Below are 25,759 nucleotides of genomic sequence, written 5' to 3'. Positions count from 1 at the left end.
GTGGTTTTAATGTGGAGCTTGCCAAGTTCATGAGCAAAAATCATCACTCCTCAGGCAGGGATCTGCAAGGCTGGAGCTCGGGGGAACGTGGGGAGGTGGCAGCCAGGGACAAAAGGCTTTGTGTGCAGCCTCAACCACCTGCTCCTGCTGTGGCCTTGGGAAGTACTTAAATGCCTTAACAACTCATCTTCCTTTTGCACAACAGGGATCCTCCCAGGGCTGCTGAGAGGATAGCTAGGATAGTTAAGAGCGCAAGGTCTAGTGAGGGTGAGGTTATGTAGAGTAGCACAACTGGGGGAGTTTTATGACAGTGGATAGGAGGAGGCCGGTGGTGAGAGGAGAGCCTTGAGTGCTTCTGGGGAGCAGAAGTGGAACGGTACTAGTGCTAGTTTTATCGTGATTGCTGAAGTGAGGATCAGGCAGGATGTTGGGTGGGTGAGTTGGGTGATGTCCCATTGTGTGGTATGTCATGCATTGGTTATGCTGGAGAATAAGAAAAGGGCAGAAGCAGCTGCCTGGGTCAGGAAGTATTTAGTGGCAGCTCCAATGGCTCATGAACAACTCATCTTCCTTTTGCACAACACCTAGGAACCACTGGGGACATTGAGGCATAGTCACAAGGGAATCCTCCTGCTTCCCACTGCAGCACGGAGCATCAGCGACCCCGACTGAGCCAAACCATTTGTGACAGTTTGGGGCTGGGACCTGTGGAGCCTCTGGCTCAGGTGCTCGACAGAGAGCTCAGCTCACACCCACACGGGCAGAAACTCCAGGAGTGCATCCTGGCAGGTGATGGAGCTGCTGGAGCGCCTCAGTCCTCCAGGAGGGAAGGACAGCGGCCGTGGGGCAGGCAGGGCCCAGCAGCACAGAGACCCCTCAACGCCCCTCAGTTTGATCCACAAACTGGGTCCCGCCCCGTGGGCTCACTCCTGGCACCTGAATTAAATGTTAATTGGCGTGTGCTGGTACCCGCGGCGCTCCTGCCCGTTGTGCTGCCACGTGTGAAAAACGCCAATCACTTGTTTTTAAAATTTTAAAAGTTTCATAGTAATAAAATGGTTATAAAAATAGTAATACAACTAGAGTATTAATAATTTGGACAATTTGAATTAGGACAATGTAAGACAACAAATACAAAGAGTTACGGACGTTCGGGTACCTTTCCTGGGCAGCACGAGCCTGGAAAAGGACACCCGTTAAGAAAGGATTAACCCTTAAAAGCAATAGCCTGTTGCATATTCATACACTTCATACATGATGTATAAATTCTTTTCAAATACAGGATTCTCTCTGGTCATCGTCAACTTCTTCCTCCTAATCTTAACAGCGCCTGAGAGGTGGGAAGAAGTTCGTTTCTTCTGATAAGAGGGCAATAAATTCTTTTTCTCCAAAAGATTCAGGTGTCCTGTGGCTGCTATCTCACTGCAAGCCCTTTCTTTAAAGGAAAGCATCCTACGTAGCATCGTTTCTATTTTAACAATTTTTATAACCTAAAACTATATTTAACACAGTACTTAAGAAAATTAATACAGCATTACTTCCTAACACAACACATATAATATTCATTTTAATATTTGCCAAAATCCAATCATAAAATACATGCATTTTTCACTCCATGGCACCTCCGGGCTCTGCCCCACACAGCGTGGGGTGAAACGGGATGTGCTTGTGCTCCCTGGGTTTGCAGCACTCCCTGGAACCTGCTGCTCTCTGGCCTGATGGCTCGCTTCATTATCAGCAGGGGAAAGCTGTCAGAACTCAGTGCATCCCTCTGGGTGCCCAGAGTTGCTGGGACCCCTGCCAGGGGGCTCACAGACTCTGGCACACAGCCCTGAACACCTGTGGGTTTGATTATGACCCGTGGAGCAAAATACCAGCTTTGGATGAAGACCTGAAAGCCACAGAAAAACTTCTGTGTAATAATAAATAGTATCATAATAATAAAATTATCACTAGGTGAAAGAGTAGATTTTGGGGTTTTTGGAATGGGGGTTTTGGGGACAGGATGGAGGGACTTGGGTGTGTCCAGCCTTCTCCTTCTCCTTCTCCTTCTCCTTCTCCTTCTCCTTCTCCTTCTCCTTCTCCTTCTCCTTCTCCTTCTCCTTCTCCTTCTCCTTCTCCTTCTCCTTCTCCTTCTCCTTCTCCTTCTCCTTCTCCTTCTCCTTCTCCTTCTCCTCTGTGCTGTTGGCACTTTTGGATTGGCTTGGAGTGGAAGCTCACTGTTTGGCATAGGTGGTGGGTATCGGAAGGTAATTGTAAACATGTTATAGGTATTTTGTAGTATAGAGATGGCACCGCTCCGGGGGCAGGCAGAGTGCCTGGGACTTCCCTCCTTGACTGACCTTGGTGGGGTAGGAGAAAAATCTTTATAGATAAGATACAGTAAACAACTCTGAGACAGAAAGCTGAAGAGCTCCAACTCATTCTTTGAACATGCGGGCCGAAACAGAGACTTTTCACACGTTTCAGGGCTGCAATAAACTGCAAGCATCTCAGGGAAAGATTCCTAAATTTCCCGTCTGGCCAGGAGAGCCCCGGTGCTGGGCTGGGATGGATCCGTGACAGGACCTGCAGGGCCAGCACCTGCCCAGCTGCTCACAGGAGCATTTCCCTCGCCCATCCTCAGCGTGCAGCCTGTGGGCAGCTCCGGGGCTGCTTCCCCGCGGGGAGAAATTCCCGAGCCTTTCTCTCCTCAAGCAACTGAGTGACAACCAGAAGGAAACACTGCTGCAAAGAATAAACACAAAACACAAAGTATTTCCAGCTTGCAAAAGCCAGCATATTATTTAATTAAAAACCCCTATTAAGATCACTGTGCTTTCCCAGAGGGAGAACATATCTAAATTATTTCAGCAGCTGATGCTCGCTGCTGCTGAGGCAGGGAGACAGCTCTGCCCCAGACACCCTCTGCACCAAGGAGTGATAAGAGCAGGAATATCTTTAATGCCATTTCTTTGTGCAGTCAGGTTACAGGGCCACCTTTGTGTTTGTGAGTCTTCCCAAGCAGCAGCACAGGCTGAGAATTCACAACCCATTTATTCAGACATGCTTAAACAAGTAACCTCAACCCAAGGGGTTTTTTTGGGTTTAGAAGGATATTGCAGGAATACATTACCAGGCATTGCTAAAGAGCTAGAAAAATGAAATTTTGATTTAAGCTCATCTAAATGCAGATAACTGCAGCACCTAGAAGAGCAGTTTTACTTACAAGCTTTCCTGAAGCTCTGACCAGGCAGGACACACCATCCCAAATTATTCCAATTAAATAAACCTGCTTTATCCACCATAAAAGATGCGGGTCTTGAGCAGAGCATTATACAGAAATGAGAAACTCCTATGGCAGCAGGAGGGGATCTAGGGGTCCCATTAATGGATTAATTTCATTTATTTCCTTCCTCTTTAGCAAGGGTGCAGGACGGGCTCGTTAGACCTTCGATCCGGGCTGCCAAGACAACTGGCACAACCACGCTCTTCCCAGATGGAAGCAGACAAGAGACTAGCAACAAACCTGCTCTTAATTAAACATTTGTCTTGCAATTACATACTTCTGTGTAATTATCGCCATCAAGGCAAACACCAACTGGATTGCAGCTAGAAAAGACAGACAGCAAAGGTTAATGGGCCTTTTTCTCCCTTTGCAGTTATTGCCCAGGTCTGGCAGAGGGAAGGGCAGGACGTCCGGGATGCCGCTGCTGCTGCAAAGGGAGGAACAAGTCCGTTCCAGGAGCAATTAGCCTGAGCTAGCAGACTCTGAAATTACATGTCTGAGAGGATGGATGATGAGTTCTTTGAGGTCTTGCTGCAGGCTTGGTGTAACTGAGAGCGTGGCCAGCCGCAGTGCTCCTGCATCATTCCCCTGCACTCACGCCTTCCCATGATTTTTACCACCCTCCAGGACACACCACTGAGGGTTCTGCATCTCTCTCTGCACCAAATGAGCCCAATTCCTTGCTTTTCGCTTTCATCCCTTCCTAGCCATCACTACTATCTCACAGCTTCTCTTGAATTTCTCCTACCAGGAGCCAGGACCTCACAGAGAGAGTCCAAGCCCAGTCCTCTCTGTAATTGGGATGTTGACTGACTGCTTTCTATTTCTAACAGTTTGGGAGACCAGATCCTATCTGCATTTACTGGCTCACTTTGCCATAGCCACACCAATGGATTTCTGCTTTAATCTGTGGTCTGCTGTGGCCATCAGGTCTCCTCTGACCTGCCACTGCTGGCCAGCTCATTCCCAGCCTCTGGAGTGACTCATCCCCAACCTGCAAAGCTTCTCTTTCCCATGGGTATCTCTGCCTCCCGTCACCCGGGATGTGGCACCAGGAGAAGGGGAGGCAGCGTTAGATGCCTGAGGTAGGGAAGCAGGGATGTCTGGATGCTGGATTTTAACAAATTTCACCGACACAGCACCTTGAGCACCTGGATAATTCATTGCACCTGCTTGTAATTGAGAACAAGAGGATGCCCAGATGAAGCCCAGGAGTAACTAGACTGGGATTTAGCACTCTGATGCTCCCACAGTGAGTCCTGTAGCAAGCCTCACCCTTACTGACGTCCCTGCATACTTGTGACACAGCTGAAAGCACCACAGAAAACCAGACTACAAAAACAACAGGGATAATGTGGATTATTAAACCAAACATCTGACTGGTCTGAATAAATCTCAGACTTGCACAACAAACAAATCACCCTTAGCTGGGGCCGTTGCTGTGAAATGAACCCCCCAGATGGACGGTGCAGGTCTCTCCCTGCTCAGAAAGAAGGGTTTTGCTGCTGTAAGAACAAAGGTTGCACGTAGCAGCAGCCTTGGTGTGTTCCCAAAGGTTAACCCGACGTGCTGAGCCACAGCTGAATTATTTATGGGCAGGGGGGCAGTTTGTGCTGAGGAAGGAGCACACAGGCAGTGACCACCAGGCCAGCAAAGCCTGCTGGCAGCACAGCTCACATCCCCCAGGCTGCTCCTCCAGCTCCTGCTCGGGCCACAGGGAAATTTAATTATTTAGGTTTCTCAGCTGCTGCATAAATATCAGACATAAGGCATTAGCTCATAGCTGGAGTGCTGCTGCTCGGCACAGGGCAGGAGGAGCTGCATCAGCAGGGATGAGCGAGCTGAGGCTGGCCAGGACAAAAAAGGAGATGGGAACAGGCGCTGGGCTTCTGCTGGGAATGAATTCCCCCTGAAATCTGGGAAAAAGGGAAATAAAAAGGGGGAAGTTTTGGGAAATTTAGGTGAATAGAGACTGGAAAAGTACAAAGCCGTGGCTAATTCCAAGTCCTGCACCTGCAAAGATAGTGTGTCCTTGGGCCTAGCTGTAGTACGATAACAAACAGTGAAAGAGACATGAGAAAAGAGAGATGTAACCCCTAAGGAATGAGGATGAGTTAATGGTATAGTTTAACCAATAGATTGCTTGGCTTACAGGATATTCATAAGCTTATTATTTGCTGTATAAGTATTTGATACTTTCTTCAATAAACTGGACCTGTGATGAGCCAGCTGGTGTCCTGGTCTCCTTCCTACGACAGGGAGGAAAGGGCAAACCTTGGAATTGGATCAAGCCATAAAATTTGCCTTAAACAGCCTTAAAACAATGCCAGGAGAGTCCGAACAGCTTTGGTTCAGGAATTGATGAAAAGACCTGGACTCCTCATCACTTAGCAGCCTCACATCAATTAAATAAGACACACTAGTCAACTGGAACAGACAAAAAATTGTGCTGCTATTCAGCACTATGATATTCCACTGATTTTTCTGCATTCTTTAAATTCATGATGAACAGAGGAAGTGGGAAAACCAATTTTCCTCTTGCAATTCTCCATCCATGGAAACTACCACCTGATACACTGAAATACAAATACACCTAATTGGTTTTGATTCCAACTTTCCAAAATACTGAGTTTTATTCAGCTTTGGAAGCAACACATGCAGAAGTAAACTTTTTCCATGTTTCTGTCTGTACATAAAATGTTAAAGTACCTCTGCCTGCACATAAACCCCAGCGTGTTTAAAGCTGTTTTGTTTAAACAAGTTTTCCTGCATTTTAACTGCATCCCAATTCCCAGGAAATTCTGTGTCACACCAAAGTTAGATTAAAAAAAAAAGCCACTTAATAAGGGAGCACCGTTTTAATGTGGAAAATGGTTAGCCTAATTATGGGATATTAATCTTTGCAAGAGCTTAACTGTATATTATCCTGGTTGTGACACACACAGATCCCAAATTCAACACGCAGAGCAAGGCAAACAGATCTTTGATGGCAATCACTGTGGTTTGCCTAGATTATTCAGTCCCACGAGGCACACTATCCACCATCCTGGACAAAAGGTTTTGTACTTTTTAATTTATTATATATTTTTTTTAAATTAAGAGAAAAATGTGATAAAAATTTGATAAAAAATGGGGGAGACACCTTTTCCAGCTCAGGGAATATTCCTCAGTATCCAGGAGCTTCTTTACCCAGTTCCCTCACGCAGCTCTTGCCAGCCCTGCTCAGCATCAGCTCCCTGCGAGCGGGGATCCATGAATGACATGAAATGCTGCTTTTCTCTCCCTCCTCACGGGCTCAGTGAAAGGGAACATGTGCTCTCACAGATGGAAATCGCTGCCTCCCGAAACCGCACGCAGCATAAATACTCAGGGGTACGAGCTGCTCCCAGCATTGATTTCTGCAGATAATTATTTCCATTAGTGCCTCCTCAGAAGAGGAGTTAAGGAGAACAAAAAATTATTTATTTTTAATTTTTTTTTTTTTCCTTAACAGGCAAAGCAACAAAGCAGCAGGAACAAAGAGCATTTTAAAAACCAGCTTGGTTTTGTCTCAACTTTTTGGAGGCGTGCACGGGTTTCTGACGGGGAGGAAAGCCAGCTCCCCGGGGGTGTGTGGTGCCTCTTTTGCCGCAAGCAGCCCAGCCTGGCAGCTCCTGAGCCCTGCTCCTGCCGGCAGTGCTGCTCCCTCCCTCGGCACAGCATCCCTGCCCTCCCCGGCCCCTCCCCGCACAGCGCCGGTGGGATTCCCCACTGTGAAAAATGCATTTTATGATCGGCTTTGTGCAAATATTAAAATTAATATAATATGTGTTGCGTCAGAAAGTTATGCTGCATTAATAGGTAGTGTGTTAAATACAGTTTTAGGTTATAACATAAGGTTAAAATAGAAACTATGTTATGTAAGATACTTTTTTCAAAGAAAGGACTCGCAGCGAGAGAACAGCCACAGGACACCTAAATCTTTCCGAGAAAGAGAATTTATTGCTCCATTATCAGAAGAAATGAACTTCTGCCTGCCTTGCTCAGGCCTGAAGATGCCCTTAGGATTAAGAGAAAGAAGTTGACACTGACCAGAGAGAATTCTGTGTTTGAATGGAATTTATGCATCATGTATGAGGTAGATGAATATGCAACAGGCTGTTGCTCTTAAGGGTTAATCCTCTGTTAACGTGGGTGCTTTTTGGGGCTTATTTTGCCCAGAAAAGGTCCATAACTCTTTGTTTCTATTGTCTCACATTGTCCTAATCTGAACTGTCCAAATTTTTATTACTCTAATTATATTGTTATTTTTATAACCATTTTATTACTATTAAACTTTTAAAATTTTAAAAACAAGTGATGGGCGTTTTTCACGCTGACCATCCTGGCAGGATTCAGCAGCCACTTCTGCCATCTCTGCCGGGACACCCACCACATCAGGATGCCGCCAGCACTGTCACCCTGTTTATCTAGGCCAGCCCAGACTGCTCCCCAAATGCATATATTCGATGACTTTGCTCCCAAATGCATGTTCAACATTCATCACCCCCGCTCTCTCCCGCTGTCCGGGGGCGCAGAGCCGCGGGGGTGGAAGCAGGAGCGGAGCCCAGGGGATTGAGGCTGTGGGACGATCAGAGCTCCCTCCTGGTTCACTGCTACACCAGGCAATTAAATCGGCGTTGCCTCTGCCCCGTCCCCTTGTTTTCGGCAGCTGCCGCCAGCAGTGAGTGAGCACACGGGCTGTGCTTTCAGGGGTTTTAAATTAAACCATCTGGCAGGTTTGTGCCTTCTGTCTGCTGGTGAGTGGTTCAGGGAGCACTGGACAGGCAGGAGTCAGAGCACACCCTGCAGAATACAGCAGCTTTTTAAGGCAAGTTTGCTGCCACTCGCCCTGGCAGACAGTGGGGTGCCAAGCTGGAAATTGGCAAACTTTGCTGGATTTCTCCAATACTAAAGCTGCCAGCAACTCTGAGCCTGCAAGTCCTTAGTGCCCCGAAAGCCACCTCCTTGCTGATAGCCAGACCCAGGCAGCTCCTGGAGGTGAATTAGTCCCCAGAATGCCTTGGACACAGCAAAAAGCTCATCCAAGACAGGAGAGAGACAGGTGCTCACCAGGGATGCCAGGGAATTGCTCTTTTCCAGCTCCCTGGCCAGAGTGAGCTTTTGGAGGAAGAAAAGTGGAAGGGCACAATAGGTGACCACAATCCATGGGCAGAGCTCCTTGGGAGAAGGAAAACACAGCATTAGGACAGGGAATTAAAATAATGAGCACATTTGTGAGAATCTGCCCGAGGGAAAATAGTTCAGAAAATTAAAAACTCCATAGTAACAGACCGAAAGCTGTTAACCAACATCTAATTAAGCAAAAACTGCAATCCCCACAACAAAACAAGAAAAGGAGGGGAAAAAAAAAAATCATGCAGCAACCAAGCTTACCCAGACCAAAACAAGTACTAAGGAAATAAAAATAAAAAAACATTGTTCAGTGACATCTGAAGAGAAAAAATCCTGACAGGACTTTACAGTGAGTGGGCAAAATCAGGGTAAAGTTGTATACTATCTGATCTTGCTTTTTAATACCCATCAGAAGCCAAGAACAATCTCTAGGGTCCTCAAATATATTCCAATAAAATGCAGAGTAGAGACCACAGCTTGGTCCAGAGCAAAAGACCAAAAAGCAAAACCCCAAAATGCAACACACACAAAGGGAATCTAGAAACTCAACACAATCTCTTTATTGACAAAGTTCAAATATCATTTAGAATATTTTGCACATTAAATTTCATGTTAATGCTGACAGAGGACAAGAGGAGGCACTTTAGAGGAGATGTTAGGATAACAGCAGATATAGGCTCATGAAAGAAAAGGAACACAGCTTTTCCTATCAAAACAGTTTTTGTTACTTGCAGAGTTTATATTTATCACAATAGATCTTCTCTGAACTTTAATACGCTAATAAATAATTTGAAAGCAACAAAAGCTGTAATAAAGACTCCCATAATAAAAACAGGACAAGTCTGACCTGAATTTTCCAGATTAATGTGAATATTTTCATTTCAAACCCCAACTGTTTCAGGCCAGTCTAAGTATCTGAGGAAAAAATCTGTCTGGTGGAAAAGAACAAGACTAACAGAATCACCAATCAGTCTAGAAGTATTCGGATCTCCTCAGATCTTCCTATTCAGGTGATGTAGAAAACTCCAAAAAGTACAGTTAGCACAAGAAGAAAGATTAAGAAAGTCCTGAGGTAGCTCAGCAGATGGGAAGGGTCCCTCCCAGTGAGTCTGGGGCTTGGAAAGGTGCCAGTTTGATGGCTGCTGCCACAAGCAAAGGCGCACTCAAGCCAAGGAGAAGCAGTGCAGGACAGTAGCAGTGCAGTGCAGTGCAGGAGCAGTGAATTCTCTCCGCAGCACAAGCCAAAACCACAAACCCCACCTGTCTCCCCTCCAATCCTGAGAGCACTGAAGCCCAAGCGCAGCCCCTGACCCCCAGCCCAGGCTCCTCTTTGCCTTTACTAAGAGAAATGCCCCCGGCTAAAGGACAGTACCAAACTGCATACCTTTGCTTCCCCACCTCACAGTCCCACCCCTCTCCTTCCACATCTTTTGTCTCCAATATCCATTGTTCTCTTCTCTTCGGCAACAAATGGGAGAAAAATTCTCTGAAAGAGAAAAAAAGAAAAAAAAACACTCAGAAACACAAAAGGACCAAAGGAGCATGGTTAAACTGCAGAGAACTTTACTGACTATAAAATGTGCCCAGCTGACTTCCCGGTGCAGGTTTATAGTTCCCATAACTTTGCAAATTAAAACTCAAATTAAAACTTAATTAAAACTCAAATACTTGAACGCCACTCCTAATTTAGGGTAGATGCCTGAAAACCCCTGTCTGTCTGGCCCTGCTGGAGAGCAGGGCAGGGTGTCAGGTCACGCACAGGGAGCTGTTAGCAGATGACGTAGCGGATGAGTCCGGAGCCACGAATCTCTCTCACTCTCCTGCAGTGCCTCAGGATGCTGAGGATGTTGTAGAACCTCTTGTCCAATTTCAGCTGAGCGAACATCTTGATATCATCCTCCACAACGAAAAACAATTCTGGAAAACGAACAACAGTTTTGTTACAGAAATGACTCTGCTGTGGGATACACTCAGCGTTCCACAAGTGACAGCACAGCCTCTTCTTCATCATTCCACAATGTACAATTCATAATTCTACAGTCATTAGGATGGCTTCACACTAAATATTGGGAACTTTGTTCTAGTTTTAAAACCTGTCATCAGAAGGGGAATTGCCAGCCTTGCCCTGAAGTTCAGACACTCTGCATCATCCACAGGCCCCACTCCATGAGCTCTGTCTCCCAGCAGGCACTCACTTTCTGGAGCAAGATCCCTGCCATAAGGACAGAGCCCTGCATGCATCAGAGCTATGCAGCCCACCATTCCCTTGACTTGCATCATATTTGGAAAAGAATGATCCATCATTACTTAAGAAAATCACAGGAAAAGACTCATCACTTGCAACATCATCCCTGCGTCTCCAAGAAAATGGCACAGGGAAGTCCTGCATCAAAGCTGAGAGCTCCCCCCTTCTTGTAGTTGATTAACTACTTCTGTAAGCAAATTGTCACTAAATTTCAGGCTGCCTAGGGCAGCGATGGAGTTAACATTCCTGGAAGTGTTCAAAAAACCATGAATGTACCCCTGGATAACATGGTGAATATGGTGCTCATTTGACACCATATTGTTGGAATTTGTGATCTTAAAAAACTTTTCCAACTTAAATGATTCCTGAATTATGTGTAGTATCATGCTTCCAAGTCTAATGGGAAGGAGGACACAAGGGTAGGGGTGATTCAGCTTAGAAAAAGAAGACAGCATTCTCCCTTCTTGTTTTACCCTTAACACTGAGGCAGTGACATCTTGGGAAGAATGGAGCATCTCTTCCTCCTGTTAAGTCCTTCCAGCTTCACTGGGATATAGCTGATACAAGCTGGAAAGCTGATGCTGCCAGAAAAGAACTGAGGTTCCAATAATTATGTTTGTAAGTGCAATGCCCCCCAAAATCTTGCTCCAACAGAGCTGAGAAATAACAGATCATGTTTTCTCACAGCCTGGGCCTCTCATGAGAGTTGGTGACACACTTGTCTCACAGGGAGTAGAATCTTCCAGAGACAGTAACTGTCAAAATCCAGAGATATTTCCCCGGAGAGGAACTCTGCTGGAATCTCAGAGCTTGTAACGCCACCAAATGCACATACAGATGAGAAGTAGGAAGTTTGTTTATTAGGAAAGAAAGAAGAACTGCATTACTGCTCAAAATAGAAAATGGTCTCAAATAGAGACCATTTACAACTTCCAGGGACACCAACACACCCGAACAGTGTTGGGAAGCCAGGCATAACCTGCCTGCTGCCTTCACAGTCTGTTACATCTGGGGCAGCATCAGAACGTCCTGAATTCTGATAAAACAAGATTCCTTCTTATATTTGCTCACAATCCAGAGTGGCAACATTCAGCAGAGCAGGATCTTTTTTGTGAAGAAATCAGAGCTGGGTGAAGGGCAGTGGTTTGGTTCATGTGCTAAACAAGCAGCTAAACTCACTGAACCACCTGAGTGGCTGTTAGTGACCCTGATAACCCAGGCAGCATCTTCTCTCATCTTGAAATCAGAGAAGAGGTCAGCTGGCAATCAGCCCAGGCTGAGAAGCAGTGGGAATCCTAAGCAGAGAGACACTCACAGGAGAGATTTAAACAAACAAATCAATGGAAGCGGAACATCATCCTGAAAAATGCAATGGATAAAGACATTTAATCATTTTGTGCTGGCCAGATAAGAACCATCTGACAGCCTGCCAGGACTTTTCTCTAAGCTTTCTAAATGATTAATCACAAAAAAAAAACCCCCAAACAAAACCATCTACCACACAACTACACACGCTCTATCAGATGCTGAATGTCCTAGTTTCCTAACTGAGCTTCCCAAGGTAAACAAGAAACAAAGACCATCTCTCAGGTACTTAAAGCAATTAAGCACTTCAGTTTTTCAGACTTAAGGCCCCCAGCTGACAGAAGATTCTCTGACCAGCTGTAGCTTTCTCAAGTTGCTAGAATGGCTTCTTCCCTGCAGCCAAGACTGCTGTGGATCACAGCGCAGACTGAGCAGCACTCCAAGCCCAGGAAGGCCCTTCTAGTGTTCAGCCTCTCTTCTACAGCTGTGGGCTCAAACTCTTTACTACTGTCCTAAGGATAGGAGCAGTGACACCAAAAATGTGCTGTAAATTAAATTGATGAAGCCAGTATTTTAAGAAATCCAGATTAATATAAGCTTCTGTTCAAGTGAGGCAAAACCTGCTTAGAGAGAAGCCAACCATCACAGCCCAAACCAAGTCAGTCACACAAATTTATCTAGCCGCATTAGAATGAATTTACCTAGCTGCATTCTGTGCTTAGATCAATTTTAATAAAGCTCTTTACAACAATGACCTTTGTATGGTAACTGAGATCTCATCTGGAGTCCTGTGTCCAGCCCAGTGACTGCAGCATGAGAAGGACGTGGAGCTGCTGCAGCCAGTGCAGAGGAGGCCACGGAGCTGCTGCCAGGGCTGGAGCCCCTCTGCTCTGGAGCCAGCCTGGCCCAGCTGGGGCTGTTCAGCTGCACCAGAGAAGCTCCAGGGACACCTCAGAGCCCCTGCCAGGGCCTCCAGGGGCTCCAGGAGAGCTGCACAGCCCCCGGGGACAAGGCAGGCAGGGACAGCACCCAGGCAATGGCTCCCACTGCCAGAGGGCAGGCACAGATTCTGGCACATTGGGAATTAGGAATTGCTGGCTGGGAGGGTGGGCAGGCCCTGGCCCAGGGTGCCCAGAGCAGCTGTGGCTGCCCCTGGATCCCTGGCAGTGCCCCAGGCCAGGCTGGATGGGGCTGGGAGCAGCCTGGGACAGTGGGAGCTGTCCCTGCACATGGCAGGGGGTGGAAGTGGTTTAATATTGAAGGCCACTTCCCATTCAAACCATTCTGTGATTCTGTGTTTATCTTACAGGTCTCAGAACAAAGTGCCAGCATGTCCATCAGGTGAGAATTCCCTCCCTACAGAAAAGCTGCATTTAGAACCCAGAAGTCACTGATGTTAACATCATACTATAACATCCACAGTCTTGAAGAGCAGCAAAACCAAAGGAAGGAAGAAAAAGTTGCAGGTAATCTTCAGGGCACTCCTGAGTGCCCAGTGAATGCTCAGGGCAGAAGTTCTAGCATTCTGTCCAGGGCTAAAACAGAAGGTGGGTGCCATGGTTCTGACAGAGACAGCTCTTTTTATGGGAGACAGAAGACAGCTTGCTCCACTCTTTTTGCCTGAACTTGGAAACATGAGGGCATTCTAAGGACATCTCCAAGCTTGATACGAGCACTATGCCTCCAGGAATAATTATGCACTTGTTCTCAAGAGGAAAGGCATGCCAAAAAGGAGATTTTAATGTTAGAGACTTACTGTGGCACATATTTTTAGGAAAACTAGCCTGTAAGTGCAACTTTTCAATTGAAAGAAAGGTATTTTGGTTTTCACTCCCTCTATGCTTTTAAGAGGAGAAAATTTTTTAAGATTATCAGACAGATTTACCTCTTCCACAAAGCCACTGCAGCACAATTAATTAGTGAGATTTCCCAACTTCATAAAAAAATTTTAATAATTCATGTCCAACCAAGTTTAACGCCTGAGAACACATTTCTATGGTTTGGTTATCAAACTAAGAGTTTCCAGAACTTGTAGCGATTCCAAACTAAATCTTTGTGCACTCAGAGTTTCTGCCATGACACACCATCAAAGGGACATTTTTCAAGGAAAACATGGAAAAAGTGAGCCAATCACTATGGGAAACTTCAGTCAAAAATACTGAAAAAAAGACCAGTATTTTTATACTTCTCCTGCAACATCCAAGTGTTATGAGTTTGGTACTAACAAGGAAAAAAATACCTTTTGTATCCTTAGTTTCTCCTTCCATGAACCTGTGGTAGAGGCTTCTGACTGGTGCAGTCATAGACTTCAAAGGCTGACACAAGACCTTGTACTTGCCCAGCACGGCCTTGTTAATCTCTTGAACAACTGCATTAATCTCATCATGCTTTATACGGCCTTTCAAATACCTACAAATAAAAATAAGAATCAGTAACCAGAAAGTCACAAAGTTCTGTGTTTATTCTTCTCTTTCATCTGCCTTAACTGAAGAAGCCATTCCTTGTTAGAGGCAGTTTCTCCTGTTTTGTATAAATTAATATATCTAGTAGTTAATTCTGCTCATTTCCTCCATTGCTTAACAATCCTGAAGGTAAAAAGGCTGTGACAGAACATAAACCAGAAAGATAAAATATTAGAAAGTTAAATTAGGAAGCAGAATGCATTCAGTGTTTAAGCTGTAAAAAGCTTTTCAAAATGGAATAAAGGTTGCTTTTATAGCGTGCCACTTAAACACAGAAAAATAAAGCAACTTTGCAGAAAACAGCATAAAATGAAATGTCTGCCTAGGAGCACAACTTGGCTCACATTATCACCACAATGAGCTGTGTTTGATGTTACAGCCATTTATTGTTTGGCCAGGGCAGTGAACAATCCGGCAGTGGGCATAGATCAGGGCCGGAGCACAGCGGCCCTGTGCCACCATGGGCCCTTTTAAAATTTTTTTGTTGGTTTGTTAATGTTTGTTTGGTTGGTTTTTGCTTTGTTTTTTTTGATGTGGCACTAAGTGCCATGGTTTAGTTGAGGTGTTAGGGTATGGGTTGGACATGATGATCGTGAAGGTCTCTTCCAACCCAGTGATTCTGTGATTATTTGGTGTTTTTTGATGAGCTGCTAGCTGTGTGTTGCCTTCTGTATATTTCTGTGGAGCCTACTGAGCTGTGAAGATAAGGTTCTGCACCACCAGCATCCATTTCTGAACTCTCAGAGCTGTTCATAATACTAGTACTAGAAGAATAAGGTCTGTTGATAACAGCCTAGAGGTACAGGAAGCACAGAAGATAAAGAACAAAGTGATGTGGAAATACTAGAACATTGGAAGATTTGCAAGTAAGGCTATTCAGTATTTATAGATGTAAAGTCATGCCTTCAAGGAAGAGGAACTGTGCTGCACACTGAGAAACCATTATATAAAAATGAAATCTGGACTCTAATGACAAGCAGTAAGCTAAATACAACAATACTTTCCTTCCCCCTCCCAAAAATGGCAGTAAAGGCTGGGCCAACCCTGCAATCTGCATTGTCCTGTGGCCTTCATTCAGTTGCTACAACAAACCCAGCCTGGCTGTTTTGTGTTTTGCTCAGTATTGGTTTGCAGATGTGAGGAATTACACAAGTGTTACAATTCATTCTGAGAATGAATGCTCTAGGTCAGTAGAGCAGGTGGCTCAAAGCTGCAGGACAGCAAGACTGAAAAGATCAATGAACAGCGAGTTCCTCCCTCGTTTTAATCTGAGCAGACAAGTTCAATCTTTGGGGAGCACACAAAGAATTCAAAGCAGAAGTAGGTAATCAATTACAAGTTCAGTATTCCAAACCAGAATTCAGACAGGCATTCTGCAATTGCCAACTCAGAATAAGTGCTGTAGATTCCAACAGCAGCCAGTCCCTGCCAGGCAGACAGGCCGGCTAGGTGCGTAAAACTGAATTCAAAGCAATTGCTCTGCCTCCAAACCGAATTTGAAACTTAGTAGCCACTAAGTTACTTGCAACCAGCTTTCAACTTTATTGCTTCCTCGATGAATTCAGGAATTCAGCATTGGAGGCGCAGCCATCCCGTAGCTATAAATGCCCAGTAATAAAGCAGCAATACCCCCCCTGACATGCAGCCACAGCAGGAGCACAGCCTGTAATCCACAGCAGGGCTCTGCCTGCTGCATTAACTGCTGTTTATTGCTCTCTTTGCCTCCCTGCTGCACAGGGGAGCGTGCAGAGCGAGGAAGGCTCAGCCCAGAGGTATAAAACACCTTTATTTGAGTTCCTGTGCTCCCACTGTCAACGCACAGACAGTGAGCACACTTAGTAAAGGCAAGGCAGCCCCTCAGCTCATCCTGAAACTGAAACAGAGAGGCAGGACTGGGCTGCCTAAACCGAAACACAAATGTTCTTTGAGAGGCCCTCAGGCATCCAAGATGCTTTAATCTGAAATTAAACCCTGTCAAAACCAAATGGAATTTTTATTCTGTGCATAACTAAGGATCATAAAAACTCCAGCTGTCCCACAGCCCTCTCATGTTTCTACACAACCATGGCTGGAAAACCCGTTAATGCTGACATTTATTTCAGTCCGTACGTACGCTAATATAAAAATACAAAGTTGAGAAGTTCCAAATTCAGGCATTTGATTTAGATTTAAAAAACCTTTAAAATCTGCTTCACTATTCCAAATGCAGTAAAATTCAAAACTCTTCTAAAAAAGATGCAGTCAGTTTCTTTTTTTAATCCACAGAAGCCCTTTTTCAAAGCATTTTTTCTATAGGTATGAAAACCAGAGCACAGTGCCATGTTCCTCAGAGAAAAGAATAACATCAATATAACACATATATACCACTCTAAAAGAGATAAAGCTTGTAATGGCCACCCCCTGCTCTCTCAAAAACGGTTGGGCTAAAATAGCCATGTATTCTCCCAAGCCACCATCTTTTGAGACTTGAGAGTTATAATGAATGCACAGAATCTAAAATGCTTTCAGCAGTAAGATTTTTAGAAAGGAGTAAAAATTCTAGACACAGAATAAAGCAAACATTTTCCTCTGCCTCAAAGTCCAAAGTTAACAAAGACAGGTACTGTGAAACGTCCTTTATCTTCCTCCAAAAAGCACCTTCCTGCAACAGATTTGAAGGGTAATATAATTTGCAGGTTTTTTTATTGTGCAAAGTGCTCTGTTTGATCAGGGTGCTCCACATCTGCCCCTTAACACAGTGTGTACCTTTGCTAAATGCCAGCTGCCCAGTCCTAGGACTATGAAGTCACTGAAGCCTGTGTTCCTTTTAAGTGGCCTGATGGTGTTAGGAATAGATTTTCTTTCATGTTCAGCATAAAGCAAGTGAAAACAGCCTCCATTTTTCAGTGACCACCCCCCACCTCCAGTGCTCACCTGAAGAAATGGGCCCTGAACCAAATTCTAATTCTTCCAATAGAATACAATCAGTGTAAGAGAATTTGTATTACAAGTATTTGCTGCTTAGATTTGGTCAATCAGTATGTGAAATTGCAAGTACTCCCTCAATCTTGTACTACAACATTGCCAGGCAACAGAAATACTGGTAGATTAATAGATCTATGTAAATTCATGTAAATTTTCCTCCACAGAACAAACATGCTTCTCCCATCTGAATAAAATTATTTGTAGAGCTCTACCAGCACAGTCCAAGCTGCAACCTTTCCGTAATGGGTACCTCCCAACACAGCTGCAACATTTTCACAAGGGGTGCCTTCCAACTCTGCTTATTCTGTGGTTTTGTGAAACTGTAATGGATAGGAAGAGGATCATCTGGCCTCTGTCCCCATCCTCCATGCCCATGAACAGCAGAGGAAAACCTTCCACTTTCAAGGGTTATCATAAACGCCTTTAGGTGGGAAAAGCCCTCTGAGATCATCGAGTCCAAGCTTTCCCCCAGCATGGCCACGGCCACCACTAAACCATGCCCCCAAATGTCCTTCCACCTGTCTTGTGATGTGGAAGATCATAGCCTTAATGGGGAGTTAAAACAGTATTTGTCTGGAACGATCTGTGTCTATTTTTCTTGCCACAGCAGAGATAAAGACTAAAAATTCCCAGGCTCCAGCTTTATCCTCTCATAATTTTATCAGGAGAGAACTACCTAAGGGAGTAAATCCACAAAATACCTGATGTCTTCTGCAGAATAAAAATACCAGGTGCATGCTCTTCTAAGAAGTCCTTTATTATTAGCTCAATATTCAGGATAAGGAAGAAAATGGGCATTACTCACCTGAAAATTTTGAAGGCTATAGAAAAAATTATTGGAAAGCCTTAAGTAAAGTACAGACTCAAAACCATATTTCTTACTGAAACAGGTAACGTCAGGGAGCACAGTAAATCAAGAATCTCAATAACAATTTAGCCTTAGGCATCAAGAGAAATTTCTTCTTCTTGCAGAACATTTAACCATGCCGCCCAAATGCTCTTTAAGAAGTTATTCCTATATATCAGACTTCAGACAAAGATATCCATTAGTCAGGTCCTGATGTTAGGGGAAAACACCCACAGCTTTCTATTCCAGAAATTTGGGAATTTTAGTGCAAAGTGGGTTTTTTGCTTTTAACAAGTCTGATTCCTTTTCCTGTCTCAAAACAGAGTGGTATGTCAAGACCTGAAGTTTCCAGAAACCAATATTTGGGTCAAACAAAACCAGTATTTATCACTGTTTTTCTTTCTATATGTAAACAAACCCTCCATGTTATGAGATGATGGCTCTTTTTTTAATGGCAGTTCTCAAAACAAGATGAGGATTCACCTGTTAGCTAATAAATCTCTGTTCATACAATTACAGTGACTTTTGAGATAAGAGGTTTGGGTTCTGACTGATCAGTTTCCATCTTCCCAATACCGGCATAAAGAGGAGCCCAATTAATTAATTAGATTTTCAGGTTTGCTAGCAATGCCTTTGAACCATTTGGAGCTGTTGTCATGTTTCACCTCATGAAATATTTCATCTCTGTCAGTCCCAGTTCTGCAAGAGGTCACTCTCCCAAGCCTATGTGTGCCACCCAAACTGATATGCCAGGGTACAAGGGAAGCCACGCTTACTTACACAGGAATACTTTCAAACTCTTCTTCGGTTATTAATGCTGCCTCTTTAATGGGTTTTTTCTCTTTAGCAGCTTTCTTCTCTTTCATCTTCATGCTGAGCTCTGCAGCCTCTGTTTCTACTTTGCATTTCACAGCTGGCATGGTGTTACTGTAAAATGAAGGAATATTCAGCACACAAACAGCAGGTAAGTAGGAAGGAGAATTCCACTACACTGCATAGTCACAGACCTAAGTTCCATCCTGTTAGGCTGGATGAACACAATTAGTGATATTTCACAAAAGAAACATCAGTAAAGCAAGCCTGCTCTGTTTCAAATCATAAAGAGGAGCTCAATTAATTAATTAGATTTTCAGGTTTGCTAGCAATGCCTTTAAACCATTTGGAGCTGTTGTCATGTTTCACCCCATGAAATATTTCATCTCTGTCAGTCCCAGTTCTGCAAGAGGTCACTCTCCCAAGCCTATGTGTGCCACCCAAACTGATATGCCAGGGTACAAGGGAAGCCACGCTTACTTACACAGGAATACTTTCAAACTCTTCTTCGGTTATTAATGCTGCCTCTTTAATGGGTTTTTTCTCTTTAGCAGCTTTCTTCTCTTTCATCTTCATGCTGAGCTCTGCAGCCTCTGTTTCTACTTTGCATTTCACAGCTGGCATGGTGTTACTGTAAAATGAAGGAATATTCAGCACACAAACAGCAGGTAAGTAGGAAGGAGAATTCCACTACACTGCATAGTCACAGACCTAAGTTCCATCCTGTTAGGCTGGATGAACACAATTAGTGATATTTCACAAAAGAAACATCAGTAAAGCAAGCCTGCTCTGTTTCAAATCATATCCTTCAGCTGACTTCAGCACAGTTCTTGCTTTCTGTGCTACAGAGGCTGCTAGCAGGTGAGCTGGAAGCAGTCCAAGTGCAGCATGGCACAGCTCAGAATTCAATGTACCATTATATTTCACACAACGCAAGGCCTGGCTTTTTATCAGATAAAACACAGCCCAGAGCTGCAGCCTTCACAGGCAGATTTGAAATACTTCATAGCTCTTTGAAACAGGTTCAAATCTTGGGAAGCCTGACTCATCCATTAAACTTTTGAAGCAAAGAAATTCTACACCACCTAGCAGACACTTAAAAAATTTTAGGCAAGATCCAAAAGGTCAAAGAATTTCCTGATTTATTCCTGGTTATTAGAACATTATTTTTATAAATTCATCCTTCCTCTAAACCCTCAGCTTAGGGCCTCCAGCCCCAAGGGATTTGCCAGCCACCCACCCAGCTGCTCCTGAGTAGGACAGCAAAGGTGATGCATATGGCCAAATCCACTGTCATCAGAACACGTGGGCATTACTGTCATGTGCAGCAGAATTACATAAAGCAGTACAGAGCTGACCTGGACAAGGAAATAATCCTCTGCTTGGAACTGACCGTCCCACAAGAGATCATTGCTGCAGATGGGGTCCCACGGCAGTGAAGGGCAGGGCAGTGCCCCATCTGTCCCCCCAGGGGCAGGATTTGAGGCGTCACTGCCGTGCTCCCCGAGGAACAGGACAGGACAGTGAGTGCCACCTGCTGGCCCCCACACCGCCTGCTCGCTGACGCGGGGATGGGAGCGGCTCTGCTCCGCGCGGGACACCGCGCAGAGCCCTTCTGAACCAGCACATCTGCAGCCAAACGATCGCAGATGTCATCATCTGGAGAACATCTGCTTGCGTCTGAACAACAACAGAAGGAATCTTGGCACCCTGCAGCTAGCAGGGAATGTCAGCAAACTCGAGGGACAGGAGAGGAGGGAGCATTTAGGGTGGTGGTGGTGGAGGTGGGTTTGGAATGAAAGGATAAACACAAGAACCAAGGAAGTTCACATCTTGAAACATCATTCCTCCCACGCTCCAGTCACCTGCTGCCTATCACACTGCAACAAACCTTTTCTAGACGATTCCTGTATCCAAGCACTCTTCCTTTGTGTTCCCACCCACTCCTTTGCCCCTGCACTGCTGCAGTGAGGTGGTACAGACACAGTTCACCACTGACCTGAACCATGAAAAGGAAATATTTATGCTTGTTTACAAAATCTGGCTCTGGTGGAACGAGAAACTGAATCTCAACAAACGCAGGGAATACAAAGAGCATGAGAGATATTGAACTTGCTTTTTATTTCAGTGAGATTCCTCTGGTGAACAAGAACAGAAAACCCAAGGATATAGGAGAGAAACAGTAGCTAAAGCCATGAATTGCTGAGTTTCTCTGTGTGGGTGTTTTCATTTTCCCAGGGACTTCAAGGCCTGTCTCACCAGCATTCAAGTGCTTCTCTGCTTTCTGCATTATCTCACAAAAATCACTCAACATTAATATCCACAGCCCCAGGGACAGAAAGGAGAGGAAGGTTTGGGGAAGAGGCCTGAAAACATATTTACACTGATACAGTGGGTTTTGAACAATTATGTCCCTTACACTTCCTTGACCCTCTGCTGCACAACAGAGTGAATATCAAGAAGTGACAATACGGGGAAAAAAGAAGAAAGTGTGTTTTGACAAATGGCATCATCACACAATGTATTATTACTCAAGAAAAACCAGCAACAAACTGACACTGACAGAACAGCAGCTGTGAGCTGGCTGAGCACAATCTGTAGAAAATTATCAGAAAAACTCGGTTGGTTTTACATACTGCAGTTCTCTCTAGAACGGGAAGAACTGGCTAAAGTCATATTAACTTCCTAATCACAAGCAGGACAAGACTGTAAGGGAAATAACATCCCAAAAAATCTTTTGGTGTCAGAAGTGGCGCAATCACTGAACAAGCCTCCTTTACATCTAAACAATTTCCAGGAGCTAACACAAAATTAAGACAAAAGATTTCCCACAATAAGAAAGTAAGTTATGACAGGAAGGCAGAACCCAAGTGGTAATTTCTGAAAAACTTCAATTCTTACACACACACACACAAAACAGCAACATCTAAATCGAAAAGAAACACATCACCCCTAGAGACATTTTGAGAGGCTATTTCCTAAACTGAGGGCTTCATCTCTAAAGAGTAAGAATAAGAATAGTCATCTGTTCACCAGCTAAGAACAATTTCAATACAATACCTACACCAATGACCCTACTGCCACACACCAACAGAAATTACCATTTATTTTTCTCTTTTAGAACCCTTTTTCTACACATTTAACCTTTTACTTTGCTGGAATATGTCTGTCATGTTTTGAGACAGGTTTCTCTGGCATGAGGAGCCAGACCAAGTGAAGCTGGTTGATTCAGGGCACATACTGGAAGCACTGAGTTCAAACTAATGTATTGCCTCCTGACAAGCCACAAGGTGGGAAAGAAAACCTGGGACCCCCAGATAATGAGGGTCACTCTGCAAGTGACCCCACCTGACACACACCAATAATACTCTATAAAAAAAAGCAGCTCCAAAAGATGGAGAAAGAGATGAGAAACACAGAGTTGAAATGTCTTAGAAGCCTTCCAAGTATCATTAATTCTGTTGAAACTGTTAATTCACATACTTGTCATTTTCACACACTTAAGCTACTTGACTCTGAAAAGCTTCTTACCACAGCCCTCTCCAAGGCAAGCTAGCTGAAATAAATGCAGGACTCTTGTAGGGAAAAGAGAACAAAACTCCCACAAACAAAATTCAAAGTCCTTCAGAAAGACAACTGAGTTAGAGGATTTTTGATTTTGAATTGTATTTGGAAGGGCAGTGGTGAACTTCACTTCTAGTGACCCAGCATTTGAGCGACTAACCCTTTAATGAGTAGGCACTGCAGTTACAAAAGTGGTGTGTTTGTGATTCTAAAGGAAGGAATGCCCAGACTCAGAGAAGCGCTTGCTTTCTACTACATCACACCTGTCCCTGGAAGCTCCCTTTGGAACAACCTGGGATTTTACAGGCTTGATCTGACAGATTTGCTGGGGTGCTAGCACAAGCCTTGGTGAGATCCAACTCCAGAATCAACAGACACAACAACTTTGGCTCCCAGAGTTCCCCAGTTAACGTGGAGTGAAAGGAGCACAGCTGTACAGCGCTGCAGCTGCACAGTGCCAGGAGCAGCCCAGATCCCCTGGGCTCAGGTACCACATACCTGCTCTGGGGCATGGGCAGACAGCGTGGAACGTGTTCAAGGAGGTGCTCTGCTGTCTTCTGATTTCTCTCAGCATTCTTCTGCATCTCCTGAAATTGATATCAGACTGTATCAGAAATCTCATCCTACTAACACCAAGCATGTAAAATTAGGGTGATAGTAAATTAATTTTCAGCTTTTTAAATAGATGTCTTTGTTTTCTCCCCACCATCTTACCTCCTTATCCCATAATTTCCCCAGGAAAACTAGTAAAGATACAAAGGAAGAAGTGTCTGTCCTTGCCCTCAGAATATTAGAGAAATTTGAGCAGGTAAAAGGAACTTTAGCAATACACCCTGAGCAAGGTCTGATTGGGGAATGGTGGTGGTGAAGATGAGATACTGTGGTAAACTCACCTCCATTCCCCAGATAACATTTCCACAAAAGACTTAACAAAAGCACCGTGAACATACAGTAGAAAACCAGACAAATATTCTAATTGAATACTTTGTGCAGCTATTGCAAAGATGCCTAAGTAGAACTGCTCTTTAGATCACCGTATCTATTATGATAAAGACATGTTTTCAAGGCCAGTGATAAACACATGATTTTAATGCCCTTAGGATGAAGGAAGGTAGGCTTAGATTAGATATTAAGAATAAATTCTTCCCTGGCCCAGGGTGCCCAGAGCAGCTGTGGCTGCCCCTGGATCCCTGGCAGTGTCCCAGGCCAGGCTGGATGGGGCTTGGAGCAGCCTGGGACAGTGGGAGGTGTGCCTGCCCATGGCAAGGGCTGGACTGGAGGAGCTTTAAGGCTCCTTCTGATTCAAACCATTCTACAATTCTATGATAAATACAATTGAAAAATACAATTTTTTAATGTTCATTGCTCTGGAGAACTGCTTGACAAACCGCCAGCAAGCCTGTTCCAAGCCCCAGTTTCTCCTGTAAGCACATGCACCCCAACATCACTAAGAATCTAGGGGAAAAAGTGACATACGTATCAAAGACTTCTTTGAATCTTTCAGTATTTTATGAACAGGAAAAGAAAAAAATTACTTTGAGGGCATCATTCAGTCTTTCCTGGTTTTTAACCTCTTTTTCCATTTCACGCAGGAGATGATGTATACAGGCAACCTCATTATGCATTTTACGGACCATAGGCTTCCAAGAATCATTCTTGCCTGTAAAAGAGAGAATATTAAGCTACAAGGTCTCCAAGAAAAAAACAAATTCCAATATTCCTCCCCTTCACAAGCAGTGATTATCTAACTCCCTGCTCCTCAGCCACCATATCCATCCAGGACAAGCAGCAAACCAAACTGTCAGCCTTGTACTCCACACAGCCAACAGAGTTCATGGAATCACTTAGCTTGGAAAAGCCCTCAAAGACCAGGTCCAACTAATCCCCCAGAGCACTGTCAAGGCCACCACTAACCTGTGTCCCAAGTGTCACAGCCACATGGCTTTGAAATCCCTTCGGGATTCCACCATCTCCCTGGGTGGATTCCTGACCTCCCTTTCTATGGGGAAATTCCTGCTGTGCCCACCGTGAGCCTGCCCATGCCCACCCTGAGGCCGCTCCCTCTGCTCCTGTCCCTGTTCCCTGGAGCACAGCCCGACCCCCCCCCCGGCTGTCCCCTCCTGTCAGGAGCTGTGCAGAGCCACAAGGGCCCCCCTGAGCCTCCTTTGCTCCAGGCTCAGCCCCTTCCCAGCTCCCTCAGCCCCTCCTGAGGCTCCAGCCCCTTCCCCAGCTCCAGCCCCTCAGGGTCTTTCCTGGAGTGAAGTGCAAGCCAAACGCCACTGCTGCTCTTGTTTACCTATGTATCTAAATAAGAGATACTTTTTAATATCCGAAATTTTCTTATCGATGTGGAGGCATAAATCTTCTAATCTTGAGGACGCCATATCCTTTATAAGTACACTGAGGGGGAACAAAAATGAAAGTAGGAATTTAACAAAGACCCGAGTCGGAAACATTGCCTACAAAAGCAGAATTTTTAGAAAGACACCGATCTGTCACAGAAGCAAAAGGAACATAAATGAAACAGTAAATGGAGTAATTATTTTTTATCTTTTTTATCTAAATTGAAGGCAAGAAAGGAAGCATAAAGGGGCACTAGACAAGGCAATAATTTTCGCAGAACTTTGGACATAAATGCAGTGTGATATCAGTGCAGCGATTCCTCACGAGACCAGGAGCATCCTTATTACATTGAAGTGTGCAGTAAAAAAGGAGCTGGAATTTACTGCAAAAACCAAGAAATATCTGGCTTATGTGAGGCAGTTTTAGAAGACTCTCTCAGGGAGACTACATCAGATGATTGATGTTTAAAGAGGTGTGTTTTTTTAAAAACATAATTAAGCAAAGAAAAAAAAAAAAGCGTTAGCAGAGTTATTAGTGAAGTCTGGAGGCATCAAAAAGAGCATTATATATCGATTACTATATTGTCTATAATAATAGAATTTTTAACCCTCTTATAGACAGGAATTGATTAAAAGAAAAAATTATACAATGCGACAAACCCCCGCATTTAACACTGTGGCCCGGCGCTGAGCGCTCACACAGCTCCCTCCGGCGGCTCACACTTGGAAACTTTTAAAACTTCGTTATTTCTCTTTTGGCTTAAAATACTATCAACTACCGCGCTTATTAAACCC

The 25,759-nt window shown here is 44.4% G+C and overlaps 1 protein-coding gene across 1 annotated transcript; it reads right to left on the bottom strand.

The window, feature by feature from the left end:
* Positions 1 to 9,009: 9,009 nt before the first annotated feature.
* Positions 9,010 to 19,166, bottom strand: SKA1 (spindle and kinetochore associated complex subunit 1). The gene is made up of 4 exons (XM_058044109.1): positions 19,026 to 19,166; positions 14,212 to 14,381; positions 10,182 to 10,339; positions 9,010 to 9,908 (listed from the first exon to the last, which is right to left on the bottom strand). The coding sequence occupies exons 1-3, from the start codon at positions 19,163 to 19,165 to the stop codon at positions 10,191 to 10,193; spliced, it is 459 nt and encodes a 152-aa protein (XP_057900092.1). The 5' UTR covers position 19,166; the 3' UTR covers positions 9,010 to 9,908; positions 10,182 to 10,190.
* Between the last annotated feature and the right edge of the window lie 6,593 nt (positions 19,167 to 25,759).

The sequence above is a fragment of the Melospiza georgiana genome, chromosome Z (assembly GCF_028018845.1).
Source record: "Melospiza georgiana isolate bMelGeo1 chromosome Z, bMelGeo1.pri, whole genome shotgun sequence".
Taxonomy (NCBI): Eukaryota; Metazoa; Chordata; class Aves; order Passeriformes; family Passerellidae; genus Melospiza; species Melospiza georgiana.
The sequence above is the reverse complement of the archived record's forward strand: the minus strand, read 5'-3'. Positions and strand labels throughout refer to the sequence as shown.